Source organism: Alnus glutinosa, chromosome 1 (assembly GCF_958979055.1).
Source record: "Alnus glutinosa chromosome 1, dhAlnGlut1.1, whole genome shotgun sequence".
NCBI lineage: Eukaryota > Viridiplantae > Streptophyta > Magnoliopsida > Fagales > Betulaceae > Alnus > Alnus glutinosa.
Window position 1 is genome coordinate 50,141,466 of NC_084886.1, and position 25,296 is coordinate 50,166,761.

Below are 25,296 nucleotides of genomic sequence, written 5' to 3' on the forward strand. Positions count from 1 at the left end.
GAGAGCGCAACGCGGTCCCGCCAAGTGACCGTCAAGACCAGAGGAAGCCGAAGACCGCCATAGGAAGATTCTTGTCAAAAAAATAGCCAGCCGAGGTTAATAGATCTAGCTATGAACGACATCTCCACCGGCCATTCTCCAACACCCGTCTATCTCCATGAACCAGCAACCAAAAGCCTCTGCTTGCATCAACAAAGACAAAAACAAAAGAAAAGAAAAGAAAGAAACAAAGCAAAAATACACAACCTCCACCAGTACTACACTGGGAGGAAAACACTCCGACAGCCCTAAAGGCTCGGAGACAAAACAACCACCACTGGGGCAAACGACCCAGGGTGAATAAAACCCAGGCCCTAACGGCCAAGGGAACCAAAACCAAAAAACAAGATCGGGAGGAGGAGGCGAGAGGCCTCCCCCCCCGGACGACAAGAACACTCTTCCCCCTCACTCTCTAGAAAAGTCTCAGACTATCTCTCTCTTCAGCAGAAAGAGAAAAGTCCCTACCGGCCAATATTATATATATGAGCCTTAACGGCTGAGTAAGTCCACCGTGAATAATATATAGTTAAAAAGAATAGGAAGTTGATATAATATAATCAAGTCAAAGTCATAGGAATAATAGGATTAGGCTTTTGAGGTCAAGGGGTATTCTAACATTTTATATTAACTAGTTTTATATTAAAACCTCACATTGAAACTCTTTATGTATTTATCTTTAATAGAGGTGTGTGAGTGGGACAAAAGATATCATTTTGTACCATGTAACCATCCTCTCTATTTTAACTAAAATTTAGAGGATTTATTTTATAATTCAGATTATGTTTTATAGATTTAATGGTGTATGTATTTTCACATTGTGACCTGATATCATGCACTTCATGAAATGCAACAAAATAAAATACTAATCATAAAATAGATATTTTTCATTTCTCTTGAAATAGAGAGAATCTCGTTAAGGTAAGGTGAATAATAGTAGACATGAATTCGATCAAGTCTTTATAGGCACGATGCTAAGGGAAGAAGACTTATTTCTATTAATTTTCATCCACAAACTTCTACTATCACCCACATAGGCATACAATTAATAATCTCTCTTTCCTAAAAATATTTGTGTTGGTCTTGTGAGTTTATTTATGTAATGCACTCTCTCATCGTTTTGATTAATTTTTTGAAAGATTATGATAAGGGAAAAGGAAAAATCACCACGAACGGTTGAGAGGCAAGAAGATTATTAATTGTATACCCATGCGTGCAAGAGTGGTTATCATCATATAGCATTTATAAGATTAATTTTTGAGATTATTATTTAGTGTAATGCTAATAATAATTAGTACTCGTAATATTTATTTTTATTAATTGTTTTAATCATATTGAATTAATAAGTTCTACGTCATTTTAGTATTTATCTATTAATAAAATATTTAATCCCTAACATGAGTAATTTCTTAAAAAGTTTTTATATAGCATCCCTCGTTTAAAAAAAAAAATAAAAAATAATAATAATTTAATCCCTAACATATTTCTTATTGCCAGTACCATATTCTCAATTTTCACTAACAATTTTTACTTTATTGGATTGACGTGACGACACTCATCGGTCTTTATATATTTAACAAAAATTAATCTAAATACTTAATGGGCAAGTATATAATATTACTCTATTATTTAAGCATTTTATATTAAAACCTTGCTAAAAAAAAAGTCATCCTGTATTTATTATCCGACAACTGAAAAAAACATGTCTTCGATATTTTATTTTTCAATTAGGAAAAATGACATTACTTCTTGGGGCACTCAAAACGGTAAGACTTTTCTCGTTACAAGCACCGTTAAACCCCCTTTGCCAAGGAAAAAATAAAAATAAAAATAAAAAATAAAAGGAAAAAAAGAAAAAAAAAAGAAAAGCACCGTTAAACCCTTTTGTGCCTCGGAAGACGTACAGAAGTGGGCCCACTTGGCCGTAGACGTGATGCGCTAACTAATTGTCTCGAAGATTGCTCAGTCTATTATTATATTACAGCGAACAAGTGGACCCTGACACCACTCGCTCTCCCAACGCGTTAGTTACCACAACACAATCGAAGGGTCCACTCTGACGACTGCATCGTACGCCCTACTGATTGGCGAGTGCCCGCCAAGTCGCCTCGACAGAGCGTGTAGGCTATGCGTGGGGGAAAATTAGGATTGGGATGTGGACAAAGGCATGAGGTGGGACTATGGATGACAAAAAGATGAAATTCTGGGAAACTTATATAATAATGACATTTTGATTGGAGTTGCATGGGAAAGGCAAAATAAAATATTGTCCAAATATGAGAAATGCCTTTGCCTTTAAGATGGTGGCTGCTTGGTTCTCATTGGGTCACCAAACGGTCGTTTTTCTCTTTTTCTCTTTTTTTCTTTTTTTTTTTCCCCCCTTAAGCGAAAACAAATTAAAAATAAAAATAAAAATATACAGTGTCAATTAAAAAAAAAAAAAAAAAGGTTGATATTCCCTATCAAGATTGAGAGGATAATATAATATTCGGATTGAGACAGCTCTATGTGAAATGATAATATCTGTTTCGGACATTTTAGGGCGCATGTGTACTTGTTCTTGTACTAAGGGTGCAATTTGATCATTGAATTGTAGCCCATTCTTATCCCCTCAACTAAGGTCAAGTTATGTCGTATAATCATAGCTTAATTCAATACATTTCATTCTAAGATTCAAAAAGAATTACAATTTTTTTTACTTGAAATAATTTTGAATCGTTTTCAAATTAAAAGAAATGTAAAAGATTCTTTTTGCCGAGCAATATATTTAACTTTTCCCCTCTCAAGTAACTTTCCAGCGGCAGGTGCCCTTCCTTCTGTTGTGGGGTAAAAGTAACAGACGGTCCTATAAAGAATTCGCCCTTCAACGGTCTTAGAATAGAAAACCCAATACTGTCTCTCACTTCTCGTAGCCTTCAAATGTCACCCCCAAACTAGCTTCTTTGTGGACCGCTTCACAAATCACCTTTATTGGTAGCCTTCTTTTTGGCATCTATTCCAAAAAATATTAGACCGTGCCATTTTTTGCTATTTTTTATTGATTGTATAGGTAAAAGAAAATCATATATGGGTATATCTTGAATATCTCTCAGATAAAAAAAAAAAAAAAAGATATTTAGACGGTAAAATAGATTATTTATATTTCACCTTAAATATAGAGAGGATCCTACTCCGTCCTAGTGACCCCTAAAAATGCCATTCCTTTGCTAAGTTGATGTTGCCAACTTAGACACACGGAAATTTTAATAAGAAACCAAAGTGTGAAGTATTTAAAGTAAGAAATATGAAGGAAATCCTCAACAATGACTAATTCGTTGACACCACAGAGTGAACACAGAGAGCAAAAAACAGAAATTTGATAGATCTTTTGAAGCAAAGTCGGTTCCCAATGAAGATTGAGGATGGGGTGGGGGGGGGGGGGGGGAGAAAGAAGACGTGGGATGTAGGTGAAGATATTAGAGAAAAAGGGCATTGATGAGAGGCCAAAAGGACAGCTGTAGAGGCAAATGGGCTGTCCCATCACTTGCACAAACCAAACTTGTCCTTCTCTTATCTCCTCTGTCTTCAAACTTTCAAAAGAGAAATGATTTTTTTTTTTTTTTTATTTCTTAACATTTCTAATATATATTTTTTTTAAATTAATCATCCAATCTTTAGGACTTACAAAGGTTTTATATGAATTTTACAAATTTAATGTAAAATTTTAAATTAATCATTGCTAAAGGTATTAAATTTTTTTCTAAGAAATGTAAAACTTATTTATTAGTACTCGTAACATTTTTTTTTTTATTAATTGTTTTAATCATCTTCAATGAATAAGTTTCACATTAGTTAGTAAATTTTTTTTTGTAAAAATTTAAATACCCGTAACATTTATAAAAAAAAACATATATAAATTCTGCCAATATATATATTTTGATATGCAAATATTGTGAAACAAAATGTTGAACCAAACTCTTCTCAGAAAAATGACCCAACACATTCTTCCTCTCTGTTTCAACCTTCAAGCTGCAACCCTGACTTGTACAGTTGTTACGTACTCCTCCACTGATTGATCACATGCTCAGGAAATGTTTCATTGATCAAGTTTTTTTCTTTTCTCGATCAGCTAATAATAATAATAAAATAATAAAATAATAATAAATAAATAACGAAAGTTGCTGTAAAATTAAATGATTCAATGAAGATGCTAGCGCGCTAGACCAAAACCAGCCGTTTTCCCTTTTCACCTCCGCATGCGAGCCGCCATATATTCTCGAATGGCCCCCAACCCCGTCGTTTTCCCCCGCACCCATTCATCCCCGCGGCACCTCTCTTCTTTTTGTCTTCATAATTACAAATAAATGGATTTTACTTGGGTGCTGTAATAAAATTACAAGAGATTTTTTTGTAATTTTTTTCAAAGTGTAGATTTTATTTTTGTTACAAGAGAGAGAGAGAGAGAGAGAAATTAAATACGAATAATTACAAAAAATCTCATGTAATTTTTTTTTACAACACCTAAAGGGTAAACCAAATCCAAAACAATTAAATATGATCTAATTTCACTCGAAATAAATGATAATTCAAAAAACCTCTAAAAGAAAAAATATATTAATTATATATGATCTACGTCTTAAAACTATGCGACTCCAATTCATGCATGTAAATTATGTAATGCTTGAGAGAGTGAAATGGACATGTCCCTGAGCAAGGAACAAGGCAATGAAGACGGGCATGGACCCCCTAATAAAGCCAGCGCCAAGCTACCAACTCCAAGGAAACATTTATTATTTCTTTCGTCCAATGGTCAAAGACTTATTTTATTGTGATACATGCTGAAATTCAATCTCAAACACCTGAAATTATTAAAATAAATGGCTTAGAGGTCTATAAGGGTGAACTAGTGGAGAATACCTCCGATTCCTTCCCTCAAATGAGTGTTTTTTTTTTTGGCGTAAAAGTGAATGTGATCAAATAAATGATTTATCTCACCTTTTGGCTGTTTCTTCTTCCCATCAGAGGTCGTTCTTTTTTTATATGATTCTGCCACGTGTTCTCCTTTGATTAAGATGTTCGTGACGGTCACCGGCTATGATAAAGAGTGTTTTCGATAATTCTCCATCTGCATTATATGACCATAAGAGCATGGGATCTCTTAATTACGTATTAATGCCGTCGGGTGTAATCATTGGTATAGTAGTCTTAGTGGCACTAATTGTGCTCTAATTTACATATTAATGGCCAGTGGTTCTGAGAATAAATTTATTTCTGACCAATATCTTTTTCATGATTATTGTCAATCAATTAATTAAGATTTACCTCAAGATATAAAATTTGAAGATATTATGCTTGCCACTGAAGTCTCAAGTGACAAGTTTGTGATTGGGAGAGGCAAACATGGGACAAAGGAAGGCCCAGGTTAGCAAAGTGTTTGTGTATAATAATTTGAGCCCAAAGGCCATTAGGAGCTTGTGGAATTTAAGATTTTATGTACTCAGGGTGCCCAAATTTGTAGAGAATCCCAATCCGAATGAGCCTCTAAGATATTTTAAGCAATAATGTTATATTTTTGAACTTTTACATTTATAGAGAATTCCAATAACATTACTTTTTCTCCTTCAACAATATATAATAGAAAAAGTATGTGCAAAACCCAAGTTTTAGACCATGTGTGATATGGTTCAATTTATCTTATTAATTACCATATTTGCAACTTAACCTTTGCCCTCACAAGTTTAATATGACCATCATACAATGAAAGGGTGATTGGTCAGGGTTGAATGCAATCGGATAGCTTAATGTGAGAGGTTGTTTAGGTCCTACTTATTTAGATAACTGTTCAGACAGTCTGAGCAGATAGGGTCCGAACTGTCATAGCAAGTAGAATCCGAACAACCTCTTATATGAGACTGCCCATTGCAGTGCAATAGGACAACCTTATTGCATCAGATCTAAATCCGTCTAAATAGAAGTCACTTTTCTAGTGACAACATGTTCAATTTTAAGTGTGGCCATCATACTATATATTTCCTTCGGACACATTTTGCTGGAAGTTATTTTGTAACTAGAGTCTTATTGGAATCTAGACAATTTACCCGTCTAGACAAATTCTTCTTATTGTCCCATCAAATCCCTAATCTTTTGCTTCACATAGTTGAAATATAGGAGGAGATTAAAACTGAAAGTTATGAAACACAGTCTGAAAACTTCTACCTCAACAATAGAAGCTTTCTTGTTTTGCTTGAAAGTTTCTGCATTTCCAATCAAGAAGAAGATCGAGATGACGATTCCTTCTTAACTATCTCTCTTTGTCATTATCACCTAAAAAGCGAAGAAGAGATAGTGGCTGTCCATTTCTATCATTCTTCAAAATAAATGTTGCACCCAACATAATTCTCTGTGGAAACTTTCAGTTATTTATTTATATACTTTAAAAAAAAAAGAAAAAAAAAAAGAAAAAAAGAAGAAGTATTTACATACTATTTAAACCTAATACGTTGTGCAAAGAGCCTACACGGACAAATTTGGCCATTAGGCAAGAAGAAGAGCAGTTATACTTTCATTTCCTATGAGGCCATCCTACATACACATGCTAATAAGGCTGCTAAAGAATGCAAATAAACTTTTTAATTTCCACATGATCTTCGATGGAGTCATCGTGTGCATTCCAGAACTAAGTAACACAACCACCGCATACAAAGAGAATAACTCACAAAGACAATGCATCACTTCTTGCAGATACCTACAGATTACAAAGGCTGTCACAAACACAATTTAACTGGTCTGAACATCAAAATTCAAATTCAAAGGAAATTTTCATCAACAGATTTGAGTATGCCGCAAGACAAGTTGTAATTATTCCCTAAGGGGAGAGGGGGGGGAACCATTTGCATAGTAAGAAAAATCATGCTTGGAGTTATAACATCAAATTGCAACAGTGTGCCTCAAGCACTACTCTGTCGTCCCCACATTTTCTGAAGTTTCATTTTCTTTCAACTTTTCCAAAGCCAAAATCCGTCTATCCAATGACTCGGTGAGGCCTTTCACCTGGAGAGAGAGAGAGAGAGAGAGAGAGAGAGAGAGAGAGAGAGTCATAATTAAAAACCATATCAATGATTTCTCAGAGAAAACAGAATCATAAAAGAGCACAGTGCATTTTATTCTGGCCACCCATTAAAATGCCTTAACAATGATCATATAGTTCATCCTTGAAAACACAAGAAACCGTAATGACTGAAAATGGTAATGATCATGCTTTAGGTCTTGCCAACAAGCAAAGCATAAACTCTAATGCAAAAAGAAAATGGAAGTTTTTCTTATCTGGATGATAGAAATCTTTTTTTTTTTTGGAGTTCAACTACAAATTTAGAAAGATGGTTCCATGACAACTTATTCCAAAGACTAATATAATTTGGCAAAACTGTCAAGATATTTAAGTGCTTCTTCAGTAATTTATTCCCATTTTATGTTTCCAGAAGTGATTCAATATTGGGTACCTCAGTGTATGCATGCAATGGTCTAGTACCATAGGTATGGCATGCTTTGATGACTCATATGAGTCACATTTTCTTAATAGCAAAGTTGTCAATTGCATAATCACATTAACACCAAATTTGAATTTGGAAATGCTTTTTGATGCCTTTACAAAGCCTGGAAGCACATTTAATTCATGCTTGTGTGCATGTATACGTAAGGAATAAAGGAATACAACAGAAGCAGAATAAAGGAGTAGAAACCTATGAGAGGAAAATCAAGAAGTTGACCTCCAAAGAGGCAAACTAAAAGACTTATTTTACTGTCAACTTTGACAAAAACTAACAAACAACATTATATACATAAGGAACGTTACAAGATGGACAAGGCAACAGCTGAAAATATTTCAGGAAGAACAGAAGCAAATACTTGAAGCTTGCAACAAATATAAGACACGTCCCTAAACAGCTTATATATGAGAAAAAGGACAGCTAAAATCAAAACTAAAACAGATTGAATTCAGGAACTTAAGATCATTTACTTAAGCCAGGAAACTAGAAGGACAATTGAGCAATTGTGACCATGGAAACTTCTAAGCAACATATGTAACGACCCAAGAAAACTGCTAGCCATATCTGCATTATCACTCCAAAAGGACTAGTCAAGTTACAATTGAAACTTCTTAAAATCACTTCTAAAGGCCAGTCTCACCTGGTATGGAACCAATATAGAACTTAGCACCCATAAGCTCCTTTATAATTTACCCACTCTGTGTGGGCTAATTATCTTCCCAATGTGGGACTGGGGTATTACAACATCACTTGGTTTTGATTTCCCTAATGCCCAACGTGTCCAAAACTCCAAATCCATCCTATTCATCCAGCATGCTGTTTTCTCCTCCCTCAAACAAAGAAAAATACACCCAAACACTAACCCAAGTCCAAAACCAATTCCATTGGCTAATTGAACACCATCACAGCAATGTCATAGCCCACCCTAAAAATTATAAAGCCCCCAAACTCCTCTAAACAAGACCAACTCAACGCACGTCTCATAAACACGAGGATCAAACCAAAAAGGAAAAAAATAACACCCTGTTGGACTCGAAACTATTGTCTTTGTTGAACCATGACAAACAAACATTCACCACCTCCAACCCTTCAACCAAACTAAACAAATATGACATACACACTTCTCCTGTATACTTCCGTTTTCATAAAAATTCACATAACTAACGTCTATCTGGAAGCAATTCGTGATGTTTATCTCGAACGAGAAACCCATGACCCCCGCCTATCTAGCCCATCCAACTTGCTTCAAAACAAAGCATAACATCAATCCACATACTAATACAACTTTACACATAACAACATGCTAAGCATGGCCTCTAATTATTTTCAAATTAATGATTGATTAATTAATTAACTACCCCCCACCCCCAAATTCCTTCGAATATTTCAATATCCATCTCGACGAAATGGGTTTTATGAATACTAAAAAATAAGCACAAATCTTCCTAAACCCACATTCAAAATCAAACGAGCAATCCAATATTTCATTCAAAAGGGAAAAGAATCCAAAGACCCGCTAAAAAAAAAGTGATTTTTTTACTTTGGTTTGTACCCAATACCTGTTGGGAAATGGCCTCCTGTGCAACCTTGTAATCCCTGTGAAGAATATAAATCCCCATAAACGAAGCCACTGCAGCTCCAGTGAAGAACGACGCCAATCTCACTCTCAGAACGTAACCCATTTTCCTCTTTCTAGTCTTCTCTCTCTGTCCCTCACCACTGCTCTGATCTCTGATTGTTTTCTTAATAGCCCTCGTCTCGGTTTGTGCCTTCGTGGTTAAAACGACAACGCAACGATTTTAGAGTCTCTCGAACGACGCCGTATTTGGAAAAGCGTGTCTGTCTTTTCTTTTTTTTAAGTTGCTTTTTTTCTTTTCTTTCTTTCTTTCTTTCTTTCTTTTTTTTTTTTTTTTTTTTTTTTTTTTTTTTTAAGTTAAACGTGCTTGTATTTACTCTGAGTCTGGGTCCTTGGACGTAGTAAATGTTGCCAAGGCAACAGTGTTTTCTGGTGGAAGTATATGGTGTTTAATAGTATATTATATAATTTATATAGGTTATAAATTGCGAGTGGGCCGAGTGGCACCTGTGGGATCGCGTAGAAGTTCGTTTGTTAGAAAACTAGGGCAAAGGATTTTTTGTTGAGAGTAAGAGAGAGCAGAGATGCAGCAGTCACCACAACTGTTGAATGGTGCTCCCACTGCTAATATCACAACTGAGCAAATTCAAAAGGTACCCATAATTCTTTTGTGTGTGTGTGTGTATGGTGTGGGTATATAAGTGCATATTTATGTATGTGTAAAAAGTGTGCATGTTTGTATAGAGGGTGTCTTAGGTATACTATGCAATATGATAGAAGAAGTGTGAGAAAACTTAGAACCCAGTTGGCTTTTATATTGAAATTTGATTAGTCTTGTTTATTTTTGTTTGTGGGTAGCTATTTTAATAAGTGATCTACTTCTTCTTTTTGGGTTGACATGGTAATGCGTAAAACATTAAATTGATCCTGAAGTGTTTGATACATTGTGTAAGTGAAATCTAACATCTTTCCTTGAGGGCTGGACACTGTTTCTCATGCAGTTTGATCAATTGCATTTTGATGACAAGGGGTAATTTGTGGTAATGTATATTTCATTGAACTACGCCCTGTGGTTGTGATTTATACGGTCATATTATTGATGCATAAAAAATGGCACCATAAGTTGCTCAAGTGGTTCATTTTCACAGATAAACATGGTTATCTCAATGCATATGCTTACATTCGTAGCAGCAATTTTCCCCAAGTTACCCAAGTGTCTTGCGATTCATCTTACGGGAATTTGTGTTTGCATCTTACAGGAATTTGTACCTGATACTTCCTTTGATGTTTTTATCTGCATTTGTTTTCAGTAGAATGCAGTATGCACCAGCCACCAGTGGTGGGCTTTCATATATTAACATGTTGTGAAGAGTGCGGTTTCTTCCCTCTTTTTAAGTATCAGGAATGGTTTTGAGTATGGCAAGCTTGAACTATTGTTGCTTTTATGCATGTCGTTTAGGATTTGATCATGAATAAGGTTGGACAGACATGTTTTCGGTTGCAAGTTCAATTTGTTTGAACTGAAAAATTAGTTGATTTGATGGCATGCCACCTTTATAGGAATTTGATGTTTGTATGCTTGGTGCAGTACCTGGACGAGAATAAAGAGTTGATTCTAGCAATAATGGAAAACCAAAACCTTGGAAAATTCGCTGAATGTGCCCCGTAAGTGATAAACGAACTAGAATGTTTTTCTTTTATTTGTTTCCAATATTTCACTTAATGGTACCTTCTACATTCTTTCAAAATTTTGTTGTGAGCTGATTGCCTGATTGTTTTAGGTAAACTTGAATTCCTTGAATTATATAAACTTATCTTTTCATTTGTTACACTGTGTCCCATAACTTTTTCCACTTTCCATCTGCTCCTTTCTTTGATGAGAGTGAAGGACTTTTTATTGGATTGGCCTTTCTGGACCCCTTTTGTAACACCCCTAGCCCGTGCAGTTCGAAACATCTCTTAGCTTCTCTGTCAGCATGAGCCAATTTCTTGGCCACCACGACGCTGGGTTGTCCTTTCCAATAGGGGCCACTGCCATTTAGACAAATCAGGCTGCAATACTTCACGCCTCCATCAGTACTTGTGCCTTTGTCACCATTTGTATTTGTGCCTACCGCGGGTAGGTCCACATGTCAGCACCTCTCGAGTCTAATTCTAGTCCAATATTTCGTCAAAGTTTGAGTCTCAAATTTGTCGTGATGAGCATAGTTTTCGATAGCAGGAACAATAAATGGAATAAACGTCACGACGTTAGTATGTTAACATTGACTCACTACTAAATGCAGACTCTAAACTTGAACTTTACTTGGCCGGAATGCGACTTCTCGTTTTCTTTTCTAATTCTATCCTAAAGCTCTAGCTCCTAAGAGTCTACAGTAGCTTATAACGTTTTCTTTGATACCATATTTAGGTAATGGCTCTGGTAGACCTTATAATGCTTTGTGCCTTTGAGAGACTTAGATGACAAATTTAGCCCTAACGGTCTAGGGGCGTTACACCTTCAATGGTTCATCTTGGTAAAGCAGTTATGTTGGATTGTCTGCAATGGGGTTTAAGGAAAGAAGATCTATTCTTCAATTGTGTGGGAGCAGCTGTGTCTCGCATCTGCACCCGATCCTGCAACTCTTGTAGCCGGTCAATCATCTTGCTTTCAAAAGACTACAAAACCAAATAAGAACGCGTGTTATGAATATATTACCATCTTCCCATTCTAAAGCTGTTATCTTTGTCAGTTGAACTCACATGCTTGGATGAAGCCAGAGCTCTCTTATCCAACTTTTATACCTTTAGTACAAGTGCACCTATGCCACTGACATTGTTAACTAATATGTGAACTTGGTCCAAGTATGATTATAAATAACTTATGAGTCTTACCATGCAAATTTGCAATGTAGGGAGAAATTAGTTGAGAAAAGACCAAGGTATGAGAACAATCATCAGAGAACCCGTTGGGTACGTGGTAGAGAATTTAACAAATGAATAAACTCTCTTACTTGAAAGGATTATATAATCATGTGGAGGTTTCATACTAAAGTGGACTCAGCTAGCATATCCTGTTCAACTGGTGGAGAAACAAGCAGAACTCTTATATAGTATTTAACTATTGAACTCCTTTTTTTTTAGTACTTATCAAAAACTATTGAACTCGTTTTTTTTAAGTGGACTCAGCTAGCATATCCTGTTCAACTGGTGGAGAAACAAGCAGAACTCTTATATAGTATTTAACTATTGAACTCCTTGTTTTTTAGTACTTATCAAAAACTATTGAACTCGTTTTTTTTTTCCTTCTCCCCATTGCTTATGGTTTAACAGCTTGTTGGAGAGTTTAATACTTTGATATACTTTTGACATAATTTCAGGGATGAAAATACAATCCCCCTTAACTGCGACTCATGACAGATAAACCCCTTCAACTTCCATTTGTTGATAAAAAGATCCTTCCGTTAGCCGAGCAAATTAAATCTGACAGAAAAATGAGCATATGACATGCATGTGCTCATTCTTACCTGAAATAACGTGGATGATTGGAATAGAGTATTTAGAGGTGAATGAATTTTTATTTTTATTTTTTTTGTAATCTCAAGTCAGAACTGAAATATTTTTGCTTGGTTTTCCAACTTGAAGAAAAGAGAACAGAATTATGTTGGCTTATTATCAACTCACTGCTGACTTATCTTCCTAGGATGATCATCTTCATCATAGCTTTGCAATGTGAGCATGTCTGACCATCATATGACATTTTAAATGATTTAAGGTACCATGCCCAGCTTCAGCAAAACTTGACGTATCTTGCTCAAATTGCTGATGCCCAACCACCGGCCCCAACAATGCCTTCTCAGGTGAATTAGGCTTGTACATGCCCCCTTCCATTGAGTAAGAAATTTTGCTAACCTCCTTGACATGTTTCCAGGTGCCCTCCCAGTCCGCAATGCACCAAGGGCTTCTAATGCAGCACCCCCAGGCAACAATGTTTCAGCAGCAACAAGGTCCCTTGGCACCAAAGTTGCCTTTCCAGTTGAATGATCAGCATCAGCGTCAACAGCAACAACAATCAAAGTACCTCCAGCAACAGCAACTCATCCAAGGGCAGATGGGTGTGAGACCCGGTGGAGCAAGTGCCAATTATCAGGCCATGCAGGCTGGCCTTGGAAACAATTTGTTTGGCATTCAAGGAAGCAAGCAAGATAGCTCAGAGGCTTGTGCTGAAGATTTTGTCGGAAAGTTATAATTTTCCTGTTTTTTTCTTTTTTTTCTAAATTCCTCCTACCCCTTGGGTTGCTACATGATCATCTCAGAGAAGTTGCTTCTTTTTTCCCCTTGACACCGACAGTAGTTGCAGATGGTGCGCGATGATGCTTTTTGTGTAATCCTTTTTTTGACTAAAAAAAAATTGGGGCAAAGCAGGAAAAACTTCACTTACTCCTAATTGCCATTCATTTTACAATATTCACCCCCAAAGTTTAAAAAAAAAGAATGCTACACACTCCTAAATGCTCACTTTCTACCGTGACAGTGAAAATTATTATTGGATACTGTATGCATTTTCATTTGCTATTTCATTCGACTGTAATGTTCACCGTTACACTAGAAAGTGAGCACTTGAAAGTTAACACTTATGTGTAGCACTCAAGTTCAAAAGCTTGCAATGTGAATGTATGATATGTTAGTCTCTTTCAATCCCTCTCTTTGTAAAAATTATCTGTTAAATTCTAAAGAAATGAGCAAAAATTATCAAAATATTCCCGTTTATAAAAAAAAAGGAAATAAAATTTAAAAAATAAAAATAAGAAAGGTGAAGAAAAGAAAGCCCTTGCTGTGGGTCATCTTTTATTATTATTATTATTTTAACAAAATTGAAATTAAAATTGGATTTTTAATTTTTAGAAGTATAAAAGACATTTAATTTATTAGCCGTTTTAGTTAACTAAAAATCCTAATGATAAGGATTGACTGAAAATGGTTGATACAACATATACTTACATTACAAACTTTTGAAAACTTTGGGAGTAGCATTACAAAAATTATAACAAATTTTGGGGGTGCAAGTGAAATTTTTTTCTCAAACTACCACTCAGTTGATAATATTTTCCTCCCCACCAAACTTTAGATTGTGACAATGTCCTTATCAAATTACAAAAAATTGTCAATGCCCAATAATGACAAAAATACCATTAATAATAATAATAAATTAAATAAATAAATAAAAAACAATAAAAAACACAATAACACAAGGGCAACAACCACCATCTTGGCTCCCAGGCAACAAAAACGACTGAACGTAGACGGTAGATAATCTTGCTCAGTTTCCCCAAGAAATACACGAAAAAGGTACTGAACACTTATCTGCCACGTGTAGTAAACAGATCAAAAGCCACACAGGAAGAAAAGGTGGTTAGATCCTATTCACTGGGACGCTTCTTCACATGGAGATCAATTCATCTTGAATAATTGATATATTCTTATAATTGAGGATATTGATTGGGAACGAGTAATCTCTAGTTTTTTCTTCTCCTTTTTTTTTTTTTTTTTGTGAATTTTTTAGGAGTATTTTTGTCTCATTGATACCACAATGGTGGGTTCAATTCTATCTTCATATATGAAAAAAGAAATGAGAAAAAGAGAAGAGTCCCTCGTTCTTGTAAATGTTATTTCAGGCTTCAGCCATAAAACAAAAACCACGCTCAAATACTTATTTTGTGAAAATCACTTCATGTGAATGTGCGACGGAAAAGTAAATAGTTAATTCAGCCTCTGCTGAAAGGTGAGCAAATTAATATATAGGCTCCTTGGGGACCATGGAAGCTACAAACAGCAACTGCATTTTTCAATATACTTGGAAAGCGCAAAGAAGCTGAGCCAAATGAGTATAAGATATCAGATGCACAAATGCAATTGTGTGCATGAATATCATTGCCGAGGGCAGAGAGTCTTGTTTTGAGTCAGATAAAACACTCACAAAATGCATGTTGTAATTCTGACAATACGAAGCAAAGGAAAATAAATCAAAGCAAGCCGAAAAAGACAAGTAAAAATTCCAATCAGAACGCTGACAATTCAATCGGCGACAACACGTTCTCTTGCAAAACCGGTATCCATCCCCAAATATTTTCCAACAATCTGCAGACTGGTGCATCATCCTGATAATGAGATTATCCACATAATTCCCCCGTCTCCTGTCATTAGAGAAAATAATAAATTAAATGACGCTGTTGAAGTTCATTTAACTTTCTCAATGCACCCGGCCAAATATTGCCTACATGACCATGAATAACTTGACTCAGCACAAACTCTCAGATACAAGCATTGAACTCAGAAATATCTCCTATACTATTTTACTGCATCTTTAGAACAAGAATAATAGCGCTTATGGTGTATGGTACTCAAACTCATAAAAGGAAAGAACATTTTCAGCTTACATAACTGGGCAACAAGCCCAAGATTTGTGTAGAAATGTAAAAAGTATATGCATTCAATTAAGAAATACCAATGACCACATAAATGCCTGTGCACACTAAAGAATTGGGGGGGGGGGGGGGGGGGGGGGCATCTGTAATGACGGACAAATAAACAGACGCAATTTCGGCCATTTATCTAAATAACCTTTAATAGAATCAAATAATTGCATATATTGGCAAATGAAATATTTTCACGTGCCACCAAAGAGGCTTATGGACTTCAAAGACACTGATACCATCCCATTATTATTCAACATCTAGATTATGGCTGATACAATGAGCTGCAGCTCTTTTCATTTTTAACCTCATATGCAACACCAGGTACTAAAATAATTGATTATCTGATCGAATCATTGATGACTCAGAAATCGCAGTATTTCAATTATACATACCTTCATTGGGTTGTTTCAAAATCACAACAATGAGAAGAACAGTAAACGTAAAAATTCAAAAATAATTATCCAAGGAGAATATTATGCAAACACATTTCAAATTACTTACCAAAAAATGTGTAATTACTATCTTCTGGAAGTAAATGCAGCACTGGACATCCTGTCAAGGTAAGACACCATTAGCTCGACAACCTTCAATAACCATGTACCCAGGTATAAAATTAAATTTGCAGCCTGCTAGAAGTTGTTTAGCTATACCTGCCCTGCTGTTTTCCAACAAAATTCAAGTTAGTTCTCCCATTAGCTGAGCCTGTGCTTTGGGTATTGCTCAAACTTGATCTATTAAGATTTGATCCATTTCCAACTGTCAAATATGCAGATTGCACTGGCCTGTTTTCAGGGCCATTCATTTCCCGAGGATCTCTAGATTTGCTCAAAATTTTTATATTTGAGAGACCTCTAGGAAGACCAAAACCAACACCATTTGGTTGCTGATTCGGCATCACAGAGAACTGTGGTGGCTCATCAGTTGAAGTTGAAGGAGAGATGACCGCATACTCCGTCAGAGCTGTCTTGTCCGCCTGTAAAGTTTTTGACTCAATGGATGGAACCTTTTTCAGTCGGTGAGGTTGCGCCATTGGAGTAACAGCCATAGAAGGCACAAATGAGGTGTAAGGAGATGATGCTTTAGCTGCAGCTGCAACTTTGGCAAGAGCTGCTTCAGCTGCTATCATTTCTTGAGCTCCTTCCCGAAGTTGAATATAGTCACCCTCAATCATAAATAGCTGATATCACGTTTCAAGGCTCTCAGATTAGATTATAGACCCATATCAACCAAAAGAAAACAAACATATATGTGTTCACATGTGCACATGCGCATGCTAAAATTCCAATAAACTTACTTCAGTGTGACCAACCACAAATTCATCAAGCTTCCCATATTTTTTCTTGTAATCATGCCAGTGTAAAGGTGCAAGCATCTTGCCCAGCCTATTTGGTAGCTGTAGTCAACACAAATAACAAATATTTTCAACTCAACCAATTTTAAATAAATAAAAAGTCGCATGCTTGCTACCATGGCCTAACAGTAAGTAAACGCACTAACCGTTGAACTGATCCGAATTCGACCACCAGCAGTTGTGCGAACTATGCAAGCCAACAGTGATCTTTCATCAAGAAGAGCAGGCTCTGAAGTCTTTCCCACTGTCGGTGTATTTTCCTGCCGAGTTGAGACAAATGATTCAGGCAAGCCTGCACCAGTGGCATTGTTTATGGCAGTTTCACTGAGATTAACATCTTGGATCGAGGCATCAGATGATGATGGGTTGGCAGCAGAACTTAATTGATCTGCTGTTGAAACTTGGCCTTCTAGCCCATGATTAGTCGAAGTCAGAACATTCGGCTCCTGCGCCAGTTCAAGTACAAGAGAAGCTCGATCACTGTCATACTTACCAGCTGCTCGATAGAGTAACCAGGTTGACCCCACAATAACAAAAATAACGGGAACAAACAATGACAAACCTTGTTTTCGCTGTTCTGGTCAAGAGCATCCAATCTTAAGGCATCGCGAAATTGGGAAGAAATTTGTTGCAGGCTCTGCTCTGGTTGGGGGGCAACCATGTAACCTCTGTCAATTGACTCAAGAACCTGAAACAGAATTTTTGGTGGTTCTTGTCAATATGGCATGTAAAACCAAACAGCATATTAATAATCAGAACATTAACAACTTCATTCACAAAACCTGTGCTTCCCCAGTTGATGACGAGATTCCAGAATCAGGCTTTGCCCCTTGGCTAATATGAACATCCAGATAGTCTTGACGAAGAGCCTGTCCATTAACAGAAATTTCATAGTTGTAGTTCGCATCTGACCTCATTAGATTTTGGTCCACTTGGGATGGTTGAATTTCATTCTGTGCAGATATCTGTGAACCCTCTGGTACAGCCTGAAACAAAAACAAAAAATGATGAACGAATTTCAGATAACATGAGTAATACTGATACATAAAATATGAACAGAAAAGAAGTTCGTCATTTCTCAGAACCTGTTGGTTCTGCCACTGTTGGAGGGAACCCATTGCTGGTATTGAGTGAAAATGTCCAACATGAGACGGAGGAACATGTGATGGCACAGAATGGGGAACCCCTTGTTGATGCATAACATATGGATGCAAAGTAGTCACTTGTCCAGATGGGAGGTAGGTAGGCATTGCAAGCAGAGATGATGGAGCAATTGGTACACCAGGAACACGGTCGGTCTAAAAATAATCGCAGAAGGATATGAAATGCTATGTAGACATATTTAAAGTTATTATTTCCCTTTATTTGTAAATAATAAATTTTCATTCCAAAGACCCATATCCAAGTGCACAATAATTTTCCACTCAACAAAATAAATAAATAAACAAAATAATGCGCATGTGCATGCACACCCACCCACTCACCTATATATATATATATAGACACACTAATCATATGTATTATCAGTTGAACATCCAAAAATCTGTTTTCTAAAGCAATGAGGTGAATGAAAAAAATAAGTATTCCAAATGTTATAGGATACATTTCCACAGGTATTTCCATTTTATAATATACACTTCCTTCAAATTACATTTATAACAAGAAGATAAACCACCCTTATATACATTCCTATGTCGACATCAACTACAAAATCTTTATCATTTTTTCCCCTTCCTGTTAAGCTTCAGCATCTTTATCAATCAACATGAATGTCACCCTCCCTCCCTCTAGTCTAAGTCTATTCAATCTTAAGGTCCACTCTTTCTCCCTCCATCCCTCATTCCCTATAGCCTCTCCCTCCTATCTCTATACATTACAAAGCTAATCAACCTAAAGGATCGACTTCTATGAACAGTTATCCAAATATAATTTTCATTCTAAAGGATCAAAGCATAGTTCAACTGCCAGATATACTGCCACTCCGCCACCATAGCCTCAACTATTTACCTTTATTATTTGCTAGCTTTTGAATTATGCACGGCATTGAATGTAGTTATGAAACAAACTAGAACATATTTCATTTTCCTTTCATATTAAATATTTAAAGTGAATAATACATAGTGATTATGTAAGAATTATTATTAACATGATTATTATTATTGTGGTTGTTGAGATTATTGGTATTATTCTATAATATCTAGTTAATAATATTTCTTTTATTGCAGTGATTTCATTTAACATATATTTATAAGGTGTGAAATATTATTTTCTTGATTCAAATAACTTTATAGCAAAAATTGACTCGTCAAATACCCTTCCAGTATTTCAGCAATTAAACCTACTTTGCTGCTCTGGCTATGCTCTCATTGTTCAACCTGTAAAACTCATGCAAAGTTACCAACCACGTTAAAGAATGTTATATTCGTACCAAAACATCAGGCAAAATTAAGGGGTCGAAACAAATGCAAAACAGTAAGAATATTTGGTTTGGGTGCTTTTAGGGTTTTTTTTGTATTCGGGGGTTACTATTGGGGGTTTCTTTTGTTTTGTGAAGGTTTCTATTATGCTTTTTAGGGGTTTTCTTGTGGGTTCCTTGTGGTTTTATTGGGTATTTTATGTGGGCTAGCTGAGTTGCTTCTGTGTATACATCCTGTGTACTTAGGGGCGCCTTACGCTTTTTTAATGAAATTCTCTTACGTAAAAAAAAAAAAAAATTGTCTACAACCATATAAGAGTAATAGAATAAAAGAATACAAGCAAAAATACACATAAGCTATCACTTAAAAATGTAACAAAATGTATAATTGTAGTCGGTCAAACCCATGATAGGAACGTTCTCAATGTGTTAGTATTCTCTTTGTTTGGGATTTCTAGGATTATACCTATATCAGTGGAGTTTTTGGGATGTTGGAGAAATCATTACAATAAGCGCCACTTGGTAGTCTATACCACTTTGCTATGTGGACTATTTGGAGGGAGTTAAATGCTAGCACCTTTTATGGAACAAAGCTACCAAAATTGAGATCAACTCTACTTTTGAAATCACTGTTCGATTGGATGAGGTCCATGGGTGATCTCATTGATTGTCTTTCTTGGAATTCTTAGACCTTTGTAATTCTATTAATATTTATTTATCAAAAAAAAAACTATTAATATTTTAGAAAACTCCATTAATTTTTAAAGAAAGGAATGTTATCCATTATGCATGTCAAATATACATGGTTCTACCCATAAGACTTAGCAGCAGAAAATGATAAATGGAAAAAGCGCCAGTTCTTTATAAAGATAAATAACAATGACAATCCAAAAAGTGCAATTTACCTGGGTTGATGCATCGTCAGTTGAAGCAAAAGATGAAACATTGTCTGAATTCCCATTTGGAAGGACACCAGAATTTCCACCCGATGTACCACCTCTATTGCCATCTAGTTGGTTTCCATTGCTCTGTGCAAACTGAGATACGTCCTTTGAATTTGTTTGGGATAAACGCGACTCACCATTGTAAGTTCCACTCCTTTCCCGTGCATCAGCAAGCTCAAGATGGAGCTGTTGTAATGTATGCAGATGAAGTCTTTCCATCTCTGCAAACTAACAACAAAAACCCAAAAGACAAACAATAATAAAAATTGTACATCTATCTTACCCAAAAAGAAAAAATAAATAAAATCAAAATCAAAGACACAAACAGATTACACTTGGCAGAAATTAAACCGCATTGCATTTCATCTATTGCAGCATATATTAGTCAACAAAAGCTGACCTAAGTATCACTGATAAATGTACAGATTAATGAAAATTCAAAAGGTCAACCACAGAGATCCAATATATAGCTAATAAGAAAAAGACAGAATAATATACATTTACGCATTCATGTGCATCCACATATAAGACAACCTGTCTTTGACAATCCAAAGATAGGTATAAACTGTTCTGAGCATTCTCACAATTCAACGCACTCTAAAACTGCAAAATAGAATTCAAAAGCAAGCTACCTGTCTTTGACAACCATGCCACAGCTGGTTATATTGTTCGGTACGTTCTCGCAATTCAGCTTGTAAAGAATGGTTAGTATTTGATTGCAACGCATCCATCTCCTGAACACGAGCAATCCAGGCTTGCGCTTCCCTCAATTGTTCATCTTTATAAAGAATGGTTTCTTGAGCAACCCTATGCTGCAAGATTAGATCATTATCAGGCAATGAACCTCTGAAGCAATGGCAACTATATAATAGCTTCCAGGAGGATAAAAGAGGAAAAAGGAGGAAAAATTAAAACCTGACAATTATCTATTGCTATAAGTTAACATTCTCCAAATAATAACATTTATCATCATATAATTAGGAAACTTTGAACAAGAACACAATGCTTTATTCAACATATACATAGTACTTACACATGCATTAGGGAACTTGAAGTTTTAACTTTCACTTGAATATGACAACAGAAGTACACCATAAATGCAAATAAACGGACCTGTTCCTGCAATTCAATAAGCTGTCTCTCTTTCTCTTGAATATGTTCTTGAAAGTCATGTATCTGCTTTATATGTTGGGCTCTTTCAGCTTCAGAATGATCGTGTTCTCTTCTGCAATATTTAGACCATACTAAAATATAAGGAAACCGTTTTCTTCTCATTCAAGTAAATGCCCATAGGCAACCGCTGTCAAGGCTAACCAAAAGAAAAACAAAGCAAATAATTGAAGAGAACATGACTAAAAGCATAAAACACACATAAATACACGCATTCACAAACTTGAAGAAAAAGGGCTAGAGCATAAAATACATCTGTTAGCCATACAATTCGCACCTGAAGGATGCTAGTTCTTGATTTTGTTCTCTCAGAAGGTTCTCTTTAGCCCAGGCCTACCCAGTCAATATAAGGAAAGTTATTTAAGAACTTTTTATAGCACCTTACCCAAAGGAATAAAGAACACAAAAAAACAAGCAAGCACTCAACAAACCGCTTCATTTTCCAATTTAATTGCATGCAGCTCCCTATCTTTCTCTTCCATCTTCCTTTCCAATTCACGGATAGCATGTTCCCTTTCGCGCAGTTGCTCCTGCCCAAATAAACCCAAATTTATAACAGCAGGCAATTATTGGCGACTAGTATCCTATTCAGGAACCTGCTCTCAGAGATCGAAGGTGTAATCAACGTGTAAGTTTAAAAGAATATATTTCTTTAAAGCTCACAACAGTCCACATATGACTTCACACGAAAAAACTGGTCATGCCAGATTTATCACATAATCACATTGACAAATGATGACATGAATTGTTACTTTCTACAACTACCTTGACAAGAAAAAAATCCTTTCTCAAGTTTCACTACAGAAATAATGCTATTATAAGCTTAAATAAAATTTGGAAGGTCAAACCTGATGCTTGGCGGCAGCATTAGCATGCTCTTTGATCTGAGCTTCAAAGTTGCTTTGCATTCCCATTATCTCAGATCTTGCAATCATTTGAGCTGTAAGTCCAATCTCAGTCCGTTGTAATTCCTCTCTTTGCCTAGTAACATTATGAAGTCTCTGCGGCAAAAGGTCTTCGTCTAAGGTACCATCCACTGTGATTGAACAGAAGTCGACATCAAGCGGCTCTCTTCCCTGCTGCACCTTGATAGAACAGCAAATCATCTTTATTTTAAATAACTCCTCAACATCACAAGGTATTTCCAATATCAGAATCCTTACCTCATATATAGTTCTCTCATCTGATTGCCCTAACTTTGATCGTTCCAACTCCTGTGGATCAGAAAATGCCTAATTATGAACAGAGAATTTACTACCAAACTTCAAATCCTTATCTTTATAAACAATTCCCAATGCACATTTGAATACCTTAAATGGTTTAGGAAACAGGACAAGATAGATTTCAAATCACAGACTATTTCATTATTTCTGATCCAGGAAAAAACTGGAAGATATTTTCTCTTTATCTTTTCCTCCACTTACCTAGATTTCAGTGAAGAGTAACTCCAGAAGTTCTCCTTCCATTTCCCCTCCATCATCAATGTATCAACTAAAACTTTAATATAGATCAACACAGAGTTGCTTGGTTTTCAAGGAGTTTGGCAAAGCTCAACTACACTAAATCAAAATAACATAATACTGTCTTTTGAGCACAGTAACCTAAGGTCTTCTCCCAAACAACAAAGTAAACACAAAATTTTCATTTCTTTTCTTTCCCTCAATTACTTCAAGTCCAAGTTCCTAACACTCTACTTTCTTGTTCCCCCGTATTCCCCACAGTTATATTACCATAATCTGCGGTAGAACATTTTTGATAAGAAAATTTTTTTTTTTTGATAAGATAATCTGCGGTAGAACATTTCCAACTAATGTCCCAACTGATGATGATGTTTCATTAGCTCAATGACAACATGTCTTTTAAGAAGATGAAATCAAATCTTTAATTCAAAAAAGTTTATTCATGGTTTAGGCACTAAAAGGAAATATAGTCTGCTCAACTTAACGTTAAAACAAGATCATCAGACTGAGAAACGACGAGATATTCGTAGTTAAGCAACAAAATTAACAATAAAATCTGAAACTTAGAAATTCGTACCCTTTTCCTTAATAAGAACAGAAAATGTGATGGATTTTGTTCTTCTTCTTTTTTTTAACTTAATCCCACCGTTTTTTTTACAAACGCACACACAAATCATCGAACTTATGCATATGTTGGTTGCTAAGAAAACCAACGAAAAGAAATTTAACACAGAACCAAAAAGGATCCATAAACCATAAACCCTAACCCTACTATTCAAGTGGGCTGTTGAGAAACTCAATCAGTGTAAAGTATAGTAAGCAAAGCTGTCCCTAACACTAATGTCTAAAAACCTAAATTCCTACTTCAGTTTTCGTTTCCTTTCCCACATTTTCTCGGAACCCAAACAAGCCCCAATGCCACACAAGCGTTTCAACGAGACCACTACCTCGTCCCCGGCGTTCCGATGCTCCGAGACAGCACGCCACTCCTTGCGGTTCGACGCAGATGATGACGGTGGCTGCGGCATCGAGATAGAGCCGCCACGTACGGCGGCGGAGGCGGCAACTCCGGCCGAGGCCTCCATTGGAATCAAAAGCTCCGAGTCTGCACCAACTCTCTCTCTCTCTCTCACACACACACAGAGAAAACCCTAGGTTTCGAGAAGGACCCGAAAGAAACCCTAGAAATGGAGAAATTTACGATGAAGGGACTTAAACCAAAACCGAAAAGGCAATCAAAGGGAGGGTGGTGGGGATTATAGGGGTGGCGGAGATTGGGGAGGGGGGGGGGGGTTGGGATTTGAGGGTTTTGGTGGGGTCGGAGTGTAACTAGCGAATAGTTCGACTTGAGAGAGAGTCAGAGAGGTGATTGGGCGTAAGAAATTTCGACCCAACCGAGCCTCCCGCCATTTATAAGGCGGCTTTATCACCTGGACGTGACAGGCTCACGCGTTTTGGTGTCGCGTGCATCTTACGTTCTTGTCTTGCTTTTGTCTTTTATTTTTGTTTTTATGTTTTCTGTTTGGTTTGCAAATTGACATAGATTTTCAATAAATTTTAATATTGATAGTTTTTGTTGTCAAGATTGATTGACTTGTATTAATATGATAACCTTATAATGGACTTATGTAAACACGAATTTTTTAGTTATTTTTCATTCATTTATAACAGCATTCATAGTAGTCTCACCAATATAGTTTTTTGGTGAACTAATTTGATGAAAATACTACAAAACCGCTCCCAGCAGCCTCATCACTTTAACCAAAAAGTTTTTGTGAGTGAAAATACTCACCAATTTTGATGAGTAATATTCATTCACCAACTCTCTCACCAATTTTGTTTCTTTTATCTCTCTCACATAATCAGCATACTTTTTTTTCTTTTTTCTCCCATTTTCTTCTCCCATCTCCCATCTCTCTCACACAATGACGTCATTATTTCATGGACATTAAGGTTTATTTGTCCCTGATATAAACTTTGTGGTTCTTTCATTTATATTTTATTTATTTATTTATTGAATTTGATTGAGAAGCAAATGAAAACTTCTGTGAATTTCTTAGCAATGATATAATCTCAATATAAAGGTGTATGGTAACTTGTTGTATAAAAAGATTAAATAGAGAATGAATAAAGAAATCTGAAAAAAAAAAAAAAAAAAAAAATATTTTAACGGAATAGTGATAGTGAATAGTTAAAATTGTGAAGTTGCTGGAAAAATTTTAAAAAAGTGGTTCATCATAATAGAAAAAAGTGGTTTTTAACTACTTTGGTGAGTAAAATTTGATGAGGATACTTTGAATGCTCTAATGGTATGTTTACTAATGTATTTAGGGTTTTTTTTTTTTTTTTTAAAGAAAAAGGT

General features: G+C 35.9%; 3 protein-coding genes across 9 annotated transcripts; 1 reads left to right on the forward strand and 2 right to left on the reverse strand.

Annotated features, from left to right (window-relative positions):
• Positions 1-6,627: 6,627 nt before the first annotated feature.
• Positions 6,628-9,318, reverse strand: LOC133861915 (uncharacterized). Its single transcript, XM_062297743.1, has 2 exons — positions 9,122-9,318; positions 6,628-7,065 (listed from the first exon to the last, which is right to left on the reverse strand). Exons 1-2 carry the CDS (start codon positions 9,242-9,244, stop codon positions 6,970-6,972), a joined length of 219 nt encoding a protein of 72 aa, XP_062153727.1. The 5' UTR covers positions 9,245-9,318; the 3' UTR covers positions 6,628-6,969.
• Positions 9,319-9,546: 228 nt separating this feature from the next.
• LOC133856737 (GRF1-interacting factor 2-like) lies at positions 9,547-13,564 on the forward strand. Its single transcript, XM_062291789.1, has 4 exons — positions 9,547-9,791; positions 10,727-10,803; positions 12,893-12,977; positions 13,049-13,564. The coding sequence occupies exons 1-4, from the start codon at positions 9,723-9,725 to the stop codon at positions 13,364-13,366; spliced, it is 549 nt and encodes a 182-aa protein (XP_062147773.1). The 5' UTR covers positions 9,547-9,722; the 3' UTR covers positions 13,367-13,564.
• A 1,453-nt stretch (positions 13,565-15,017) lies between these two features.
• Positions 15,018-24,265, reverse strand: LOC133856742 (uncharacterized). 7 transcript variants are annotated; one of them, XM_062291794.1, is made up of 16 exons: positions 23,879-24,265; positions 22,638-22,688; positions 22,323-22,559; positions 21,906-22,004; positions 21,752-21,807; positions 21,418-21,529; positions 20,937-21,116; positions 20,266-20,532; positions 18,030-18,242; positions 17,727-17,930; positions 17,507-17,632; positions 17,091-17,390; positions 16,888-16,986; positions 16,244-16,770; positions 16,095-16,145; positions 15,018-15,308 (listed from the first exon to the last, which is right to left on the reverse strand). In XM_062291794.1, the coding sequence occupies exons 1-15, from the start codon at positions 24,017-24,019 to the stop codon at positions 16,112-16,114; spliced, it is 2,646 nt and encodes an 881-aa protein (XP_062147778.1). In that variant the 5' UTR covers positions 24,020-24,265; the 3' UTR covers positions 15,018-15,308; positions 16,095-16,111. The 7 variants fall into 7 exon arrangements, with proteins under 7 accessions (XP_062147778.1, XP_062147795.1, XP_062147785.1 ...); XM_062291811.1 differs by having other exon boundaries at positions 15,018-15,311; positions 22,323-22,550; positions 23,879-24,262; XM_062291801.1 differs by having other exon boundaries at positions 15,018-15,311; positions 22,323-22,553; positions 23,879-24,262.
• Between the last annotated feature and the right edge of the window lie 1,031 nt (positions 24,266-25,296).